This window comes from Nerophis lumbriciformis, linkage group LG19 (assembly GCF_033978685.3).
Source record: "Nerophis lumbriciformis linkage group LG19, RoL_Nlum_v2.1, whole genome shotgun sequence".
Taxonomy (NCBI): domain Eukaryota; kingdom Metazoa; phylum Chordata; class Actinopteri; order Syngnathiformes; family Syngnathidae; genus Nerophis; species Nerophis lumbriciformis.
The window spans coordinates 227,340-236,829 of record NC_084566.2 but is presented as its reverse complement, the minus strand read 5'-3'; the positions used below and the strand labels follow the sequence as shown (position 1 = coordinate 236,829).

General features: G+C 36.7%; 1 protein-coding gene across 1 annotated transcript; it reads right to left on the bottom strand.

Moving 5' to 3' along the window:
* Positions 1-3,158: 3,158 nt before the first annotated feature.
* LOC133619061 (forkhead box protein F2-like) lies at positions 3,159-6,040 on the bottom strand. The gene is made up of 2 exons (XM_061979929.1): positions 4,965-6,040; positions 3,159-3,916 (listed from the first exon to the last, which is right to left on the bottom strand). Exons 1-2 carry the CDS (start codon positions 5,845-5,847, stop codon positions 3,729-3,731), a joined length of 1,071 nt encoding a protein of 356 aa, XP_061835913.1. The 5' UTR covers positions 5,848-6,040; the 3' UTR covers positions 3,159-3,728.
* Positions 6,041-9,490: the final 3,450 nt, after the last annotated feature.

Below are 9,490 nucleotides of genomic sequence, written 5' to 3'. Positions count from 1 at the left end.
ACCTTTTTTCAAGCCATCTCTAAGAACATGAAGCATTACATGGAAGGGCTGTGTAGAAATGTTGGTGAAAACCAGAATAGAATTGTGTTTGTTTTGAAAACTACATTTAAATTTAAACTTTGAGATGCATATATTTGTTGTTGTTTTTAAATTAATACCAGTCTGCTTCAAATACGGGATAAGACCTGATTCCAGTGATATGTTGATTACAGAAATAAGTCCAAATACTGAAGTTTACTAAACATTTTCAACAGAAATTAAGGCAAGTAAGGACTTACTAACTGGTATTATCTGTTATTTCCAAAAATACACATTAAAAGATAGTACAGTTACAGTACTGTGCATTAAATATGAAAACAACTACAGAGTGCGTACTCATTATCTCAAAATGAAGGCCGATTAACGTTGATTTGGAGGTTACTCAGGGGAAGCTGTCCAGTTTATTTATGAAGCTGACCAGTTTATTTATATAATATAATTTCCTTTAATAAGACAAAGGGAATATTTGCCAGGAAAGTTGCTGACCATGCAGTCCTTGTAAATTGCCAACAATCGCATGCCCTGTTTTTTTTTAGGTTTATAAGACAAATATAGGAGAATGTAATTTGCATATATATTTAAGATGCAGCATTTAAGTGACCTAATCATCCCAAAATGAAGTGCAAAAAGAGTGGATCTAAAACAGAACCCTGGGGCACTCCACGAGAGAAGGTATCCAAAATAATTTATGGCACTTCTACCTTTTTTCAAGCTGTCTATAAGAACATTAAGCATTTCATGGAAGGGCTCTGTAGAAATGTTGATGACAACCAGACTGGAATTGTGTTTTGTTTTGAAAACTACATTTAAATTTAAACTTTGAGATGCATATATTTGTTTTGTTTTTAATTAATACTAGTCTGCTTCAAAAAAGGAATAATACCTGATTCCAGTGAGCTGTTAATTACAGAAATAAGTCTAAAAACTGAAGTTTACTGAACATTTTCAACAGAAAAATAAGGCAAGAAAATGATTTACTAGCTGGTGTTATTTCCAAAAAGGCATGTATTAAAAGATAGTACAGTTACAGTACTGTGCATTAAACACAAAAACAACTACACAGTGAGTACTCATTATCTCAAAATTAAGGCCGATTAACGCTGATTTGGAGGTTACTCAGGGGAAGCTGTCCAGTTTATTTATATAATATAATTTCCCTTAATAAGGCAAAGGGAGTCTTTGCCAAGAAAGTTGCTGACCATGCAGTCCTCGTAATTGCCAACATTTTCGTGTCCTGTTTTTTTTAGGTTTATAAGACAAATATAGTAGAATGTCATTTGCATATATATTTAAGATGCAGCATTAAAGTGACCTAATCATCCCAAAATGAAGTGCAAAAAGACTGGCTCTAAAACAGAACCCTGGGGCACTCCACAAGAGAAGGTATCCAAAATAATTTAAGGCACTTCCACCTTTTTTCAAGCTGTCTATAAGAACATTAAGCATTTCATGGAAGGGCTCTGTAGAAATGTTGATGACAACCAGACTGGAATTGTGTTTTGTTTTGAAAACTTCATTTAAATGTAAACTTTGAGATGCATATATGTTTGTTTTTTTTAATTAATACCAGTCTGCTTCAAATAGGGAATATGACCTGATTCCAGTGAGCTGTTAATTACAAAAATAAGTCTAAATACTGAAGTTTACTGAACATTTTCAACAGAAAAATAAGGCAAGAAAAGGATTTACTAGCTGGTGTTATTTCCAAAAAGGCATGTATTAAAAGATAGTACAGTTACAGTACTGTGCATTAAACACAAAAACAACTACACAGTGAGTACTCATTATCTCAAAATTAAGGCCGATTAACGCTGATTTGGAGGTTACTCAGGGGAAGCTGTCCAGTTTATTTATATAATATAATTTCCCTTAATAAGGGAGTCTTTGCCAGGAAAGTTGCTGACCATGCAGTCCTTGTAATTGCCAACATTCTCGTGTCCTGGTTTTTTTTAGGTTTATAAGACAAATATAGTAGAATATCATTTGCATATATATTTAAGATGCAGCATTAAAGTGACCTAATCATCCCAAAATGAAGTGCAAAAAGACTGGCTCTAAAACAGAACCCTGGGGCACTCCACAAGAGAAGGTGGCGGAAAGCATCCAAAATAAATTAAGTCACTTACACCTTTTTTCAAGCCGTCTATATAAAAACATGAAGCATTAAATGGAAGGGCTCTGTAGAAATGCTGATGAAAACCGGACTGGAATTGTGTTTGTTTTGAAAGCCTTTTGAAATCAATTAAAACTTTGAGATGCATATACTGTTTGGCCCTGCGATGAGGTGGCGACTTGTCCAGGGTGTAGCCCGCCTTCCGCCCGATTGTAGCTGAGATAGGCTCCAGCGCCCCCCGCGACCCCGAAGGGAATAAGCGGTAGAAAATGGATGGATGGATGGATGGATACTGTATGTGTTGATGTGTTTTAGTCTGCTTCAAATAGGGAATAAGACCTGATACCAATGAGCTGTTGATGACAGAAATAAGTGTAAATACTGAAGTTTACTGAACATTTTCAACAGAAATTTAGGCAAGGAACGGACTTACTTACTTACAAAAAAGGCACGTATTAATAGATAGTACTGTTACAGCACTGGCCATTAAATAGGAAAACTACAGAGTGCGTACTCATTATCTGAAAATGAAGGTCGATTAACACTGATTTGGAGGTTCCTACTCCCACGTTCTTCCCTCAGGCCATAAGACTCTTGAACGCATCACAATAATCCCCTGAATTTCCCCAGAAAACAGATTAACTCACTGGACTATAAAGACAATATAACATACATCCATAAACGTGGAAGCATATGCAAAAGTGCAATATATTTAGTAATCTATTTATATCTGCACCTTCTTTTGTCAATGCAAACACTCTGCACCTTATTTGCTCTTTTATCCTGCACTACAACGAGCTAATGCAAAGAAACGTCCTTCTTATCTGTACTGTAAAGTTCAAATTTGAATGACAATAAAGGAAGTCTAAGTCTAAGTCTTCTCGGGGGAAGCTGTCCAGTTTATTTATATAATACAATTTCCCTTAAGAAGGCAATGGAGTCTGTATTTCAGAAGGGAAGTCGGAAATTACATTGACATGGAATTGTAGTTTGTGGATGACTCATATGGAAAATATCAACTTTATACTGGATATCCAAATATGAAAATAACCTTCTTTGCCTTTTACAGTCCACTAGATAGCGACAGAGGATCAGAAAAGAGGTACGGGCCATGCAGTGGGGAAAAAAAGTTACATTCAAAATGTAGAAAAAATTGCTGCTTTTCAACCAGAACAGGTTGGCAATAACTCTTAAATAAAACAAAAATATAGCATTAATCATCCTGATATTGGGAAGAGATTGTGGACATGCAGTTTCAGTTTTAACAAGATAATAAGGAGCCACAGTACTTGCGCAAACAATAAGAATAAGAATAATGATTGGTTTAAAATGTAGCTAGTGCAAGTAACAGTATATTTAATTCAAAAAATATATATACAAATTATGACACTAATCAGTTCAGAAATAATACTTCCCTTTAATGATAGTTCTCCAAAAATAATAAGTGCATAGGTTAACATAAATGTATGCGGGTGTTCCTGGAGACGTCCTGTGTGCAATCGGTCGGTCGGTATAAGTCTACTGAGTTCATGACGTCACGCCGTGATAGAGGAGGAATAGAACATTCACGGATTGGTTAAATGACGCAAGGCTTGACGTCCTGATAGGCACTCTGGTGATGGTGCAGCTGGTGATGATGGTGGTGATGATGATAATAAGCGCCACCAGAGCCGGAGTGCAGAGAGGACATCCCATTCAGGCTGAGAACGAAATCCTTCCTGTCGCACACTGGGGAGGAGTGGCTGGGGTACCGAGACAATCCAGCTGCAAAACAAGTCAAATACACATTATATTGAAATATATAACATCTTTTAATTGATCTGTTAATGTTTAGCAATTATTTTAGATTGTGTTTTTAATAAGGATTACCTTTGCACTTTGTATCACGTTCAATAAGTGTAAATAAGATGTGCACCCTTTTGTTAATAAATGTGCATTCTATTACCATTCAATATGTATCAATTAAAGCACATTTTGAGAAGTGAAAATGTAAAATTGAAGTAAAATTGTACTTAAATATTATATATTATATTATATAGGGTATAATATATATTGTGTATATATATAGTACTTAAACATGTGTTCTTTTGTAATGCAGTGCCGAATTTCCACGTATTTGCAACAACAACAAAAATAAAATAACGGGAAAACTGAAGATATATTCTTGAAAAACGTCCTTGTTTACTAAGAAAGGGGACAATATTTCACGATTGGAAAAAAAAAAAGAGATAAAATAACCGAAAAAATAAAAATGCATGATTTTAAAAATGAGAAAAGTCAACGCACTTCTAACAAAATTGACAAAGAAATAATAGGGGGGGCATTTGAATATATGTTCATAATGTTTTGAAAAATTTACGTATTGGCAGAAAAATGGGTCAAATGTCAGGGTTACTCAAATAAATGTACAATTAAAATAAAATTGAGAAAAATGAATAGGGCCCAAAAATTCTTCAATTAGGAACGTATAATCGAATGGATTCGATTTAATATAACATGTGCTTGGAGTTATATTTTATTTCAATGCATTTCATGTTTTATGAAATTGTTACGCACTTTATAGTCATGTATTATTGTTTGCACCAATTTATAAATCAATGTTTTTGCATTAATTTGCATACCAATCCTAACTGAGGGTTATATATCATTAAATTAAACTACACATAAGCAAACAAAAATAAAAATAGCTGTTCATTTAAGTTTAACTTGGTATAAACGAGACTTTCCAACATAATAATTATGCAAAAATCCTGTTTTATCATTAAAATGCAGTTTTATTTTTCAGGCCATGCATTCACTGATGTTGTATTACCTGGCATGTCGCTGGAATCTCGCCCGGTGTGGTGCAGGTAGCTTTGATCCAGGGAATAAGACGCCATCCCGTGCGCGCCGGTGCTGCCGTTCGATGGCAGAGTCTGCTGCTTGATGTAGGCTGCGGGCACGGCAGGTGAGCTCCAGTGCGAGGCCGCGGTGCCATACGGGCTCTGACAGTCCAGAGGCCCCACCATGGCCGGGGAGGACTGCAAGGAGCTCCCCCCGCTGTCCGGGCCGCAGTAGTCCGCGCCGGGGGCCACCTGGCACGCAGCCATGTACGAGGAGCTGGAGCCCGCAGGGGACGCGTGATGCCCCTCGAAGCCCCCCGCGTTAAAGTCCAGGTTGTAGCCGTTATGACACACTAACGGGGCCCCCGACGCCGCCTGGAAGTCGAAGTTGGCCCCAAACCCGATGCCGTTCATCATCCGGTACATGGGCTTCAGCGTCTGGCATTTCCTGCGGAAGCCGCGGGGTCTGCGTCGAAAGGATCCCTCCTCGAACATGAACTCGCTTCCCGGGTCGATGGTCCAGTAGTGGCCCTTGCCGGGTCTGCCGAGGCCCTTGGGGAGTTTGATGAAACACTCGTTGAGGGACAGGTTGTGTCTGACGGAGTTCTTCCATCCCTGGTAAGACCCCCGGAAGAAGGTGAAGCGCGCCTGCAGGAACTGGTAGATCTCACTCAGCGTGAGTCTCTTGCTCGGCGAGCTCTGGATGGCCATGACGATGAGGGCGATGTAGGAGTACGGAGGCTTTTCCGGGCGTCTCAAGCCGGAGTTCCCCCTCTTGCTTTTGCCATCTTGCGCACCGGCCGCCATCGACACTTGCGCGGCCGGCATGGAACGCGCAACGTTCGGATCCAAATGGGGGCTTTTGCTCGCCATATCTGCGCCACTAAATCATCCTCTGCGGTTCAAAACCCAATCGACGCCGGTCCTTTTCGGCTTCCATGCTCCGTGCAGACCCTCCAGACGCAAAGCAAATCGAGAACGTCCATCTTCAGCGCCTCTTCCTCGACTCGGTCCATATTCTCTTAGCGTCCCCCGGCCCCCCCCTCGACCACCTAGACTTCTTCTGCGGCTCTGCCCCGCTAGACCCTCACCATCCCTCCAAGAAGTCCTCAGGAACTGAACTCCCTCCCATCTGGACTAGATCCAGACTAGAAGCCGGACACCAGCATGTGCGTAAAAGACAAATCACCCCCCCTTACAACCCCCCATAACCAGGGACGGCCCTAGACTTTGTGTGGCCCGAAACAAGAATTTGCTTGTGGCTCCATTTTGGTCTTTAATATTACTTTTTTATAACTTTTAACTCAAAAAGGGCCCCAACCCCACTCTAAACCTAAACCATACACACACTCTTATATGTTTACATGCACACTAAAAATGCTGGGTTATTTTGATAACCCAATTTATGAGTTGCGAGAGTTGGGTTGAATTTTGGACCTATTTTTTATGAAAAGTAATCAATTTTTTGGGTTATAAGGGTATTATTTTAACTCAATTTCTGGGTTTTCAAAACTATGAAACATTTTTGGGTTGTTTTTCAATGAGTAATGCATTTTTGGGTAAAATGCTTTTCTTTAATTAAAAATGTACTTTTTTTCTTGAAGGAAATTTTATTATGGATTAATCTCATTAACACTATTTACCATACACACATACTCTTATATGTTTACATGCACACTAAAAAATGCTGGGTTATTTTGATAACCCAATTTATGAGTTGCGAGTGTTGCGTTAAATTTTGGAGTTATTTTTTATGAAAAGCAATACATTTTTTGGGTTATAAGGGTAGTTATTTTAACTCAGTTTCTGGGTTCTCAAAATGATGAACCATTTTTGGGTTGTTTTCAATGAGTAACGCATTTTTGGGTAAAATGCTTTTATTTTTTTAATTAAAAATGTACTTTTTTCTTGAAGGAAATGTTATTATGGATTAATCTCATTAACATGAATTACCACACACACACTTATATGTTTACATGCACACTAAAAAAAATGCTGGGTTATTTTGATAACCCAATTTATGAGTTGAGAGTGTTGGGTTAAATTTTGGAGTGATTTTTTTATGAAGAGCAATCCATTTTTTGGGTTATGAGGGTATTATTTTAACTCAACTTCTGGGTTTTCAAAATGATGAACCATTTTTGGGTTGTTTTTCAATAAGTAACGCATTTTTGGGTAAAATGCTTTTTTTATAAATTAAAATTTTAGTTTTTTCTTGAAGTGCATTTTATTATGGATTAATCTGATTAACATTATTTACAATCCAAATCGTATGTACATGAACATATATGAGCGTGCTGTACAGGACTACTATGACCATACACGGCAATTCTTGTAAAGAAAATGTTACTCATATCTTGCTTTTGAGTATATTTTAATGGAATAAAAATAATGTTGATCAGTAGTTGGGAAGGAGTAGGGCAAACCAGCAGTAAAAGTATAATTTTTAACCAACTATTTGGTCAAGGAGCACTAAATTGCGCAACCCAATAGTTGGGTTGGGAATAGCCCAACATTGTAGTGAGCATAACTCAGATTTTGTGTTAAATAAATTCAACCCAATAGTTGGGTTATGAGTCAACCAACATTGAGTTAGCATAACTCAACTTTTGGGTTAAATAATTCAACCCAATAGTTTGGTTGGGAATAACCCAACATTAAGTTATCATAACTCAACTTTTTGGTTAAAGAATTCAAGCAAAAGTTGGGTTGAAAAAATGAACCCAAAATGTTGAGTTAAAAGAACTCAAATAAGGGATTCGTCCTTTTCTCAACCAGCAGTTGGGTTAAAATTGGGTTATTTTTTAACCCAATATTTTTAGTGTGTACATGTGGTTGTAATAGCTCCAATATTTGGTATATAATAATACTTAATACTGTTTTGGATTTAATTAAAGATGGGTTATAATTATTATCATTATTGTTAAGGCTTCCCTGTCTATAAAAACTATTGACGCCTCTGTTTCGAACTATAATCAAGGTGGCTTGAACACACCACAAGTATGTGGTATGCAAATGTGAAACGTGTAAACATAATACTGTCTAATGCGATCACCAATAGATTTAATATGTTTTACCTTTCTTCTATCAGGTTGTGTTACACATTCCTAATTTGATTCAGACAATTTTATTTAACTTTAGAATTAGACAAACTTTAATGATCCACAAGGAAAATTGTTCAAACAGCAAATTTGACAGCAAATCCGATTTCACCTTAACTTTTTGTATTTTATAACCAATATGAATTATGGAAAAGAAATATTCAAATCCCTCAAGGCCCTGCCTATGTCCCCTCTTAAACAAAAGCTCCCTAAATCCTCCGAAAATGTCAATGGACATCAAATGTTGACATGAAAGAAAGTCAAAGAGCATAATGCTATTGGAGGTGTTTGATAGCAGGCACGTTTACATTTTAAGACCAACAACGAGCTAATCGGGATTTGAACACATTTTGGCATATTTTCGTTGACACATGTTAACTTTTATAATGTTAATATCTACTATAATATACAAAAATGGTTATTATGAGGAAAAGTGGGTCAATTTAGCTGGAACAGAATATAACGAGAGAGAAAAAGGATACTCAAAGTTGACTTTATCAAAGTTTTGAAGATTATATGTCAAAGGGGACAGTTATGAATGATAATATTTTAAAGTTTACAAATGGATAGATAGTTTAATTCAACAAGTGAAACTCTCACATTATATAGATTTACTAAGTGAAATATTTCAATAATCTTTTTGTTATTATTTTGTATTTTTTGGATAATTTTGATGATTATGGTTTACAGACCAAATCAGGGAAGGCCTATACAGCTCATAAAAACGATGAATTGGTATTTGTTTATTTCCAACATGTACATATAGTTAGTTACAATGTTGTTTACAATTCCACATCCTGTAGGAGAATAGTTGATGTAATCCTACCCCATTTCCATTTCTGAACATTTTTCAACACTTTTGTTTACCTCCTGTTCCAGTCCACCACATCAACAAACAATAATTCTTAATCCATAAAATCCACAAGTCAGCAAACAAAATAACTGCCAATATGTCTGTTAGTCTAAATTGAACTCGTGCAATCAGACAAATGTGAATGTAAAAACGTTAGCAACATGATTTAAAACCATAATTAGATTAACAAAGATTGGGTACCAACGTCATTTTCTAAGAATGGGGCCGAAAATTATCCGGAAACACTTTTGCGCATGCGTGGAGTCCAACCCATGGCACGCACCAATTAGTGAATTGATTGATTGACTGATTGATTGATTGATTGAATACGTTGATTCCATGAAAATACCCAAAGAATGGAAATACTGTTATATTCTGTTGCTGTAGTGAATATTTAACTTTTGTTTTTAATTATAACTTCACGAGTCCACTGCAGTGGACATGTGTGTTTTGAATAACATGTTTGTTTGTTTGTTTGTTTGTTTTACTGCAGGAGCATACATATGAAATATACAAGTAGGTTAGGCAGAAAAAATGAGTGTGACATTTTTGACAACAACAC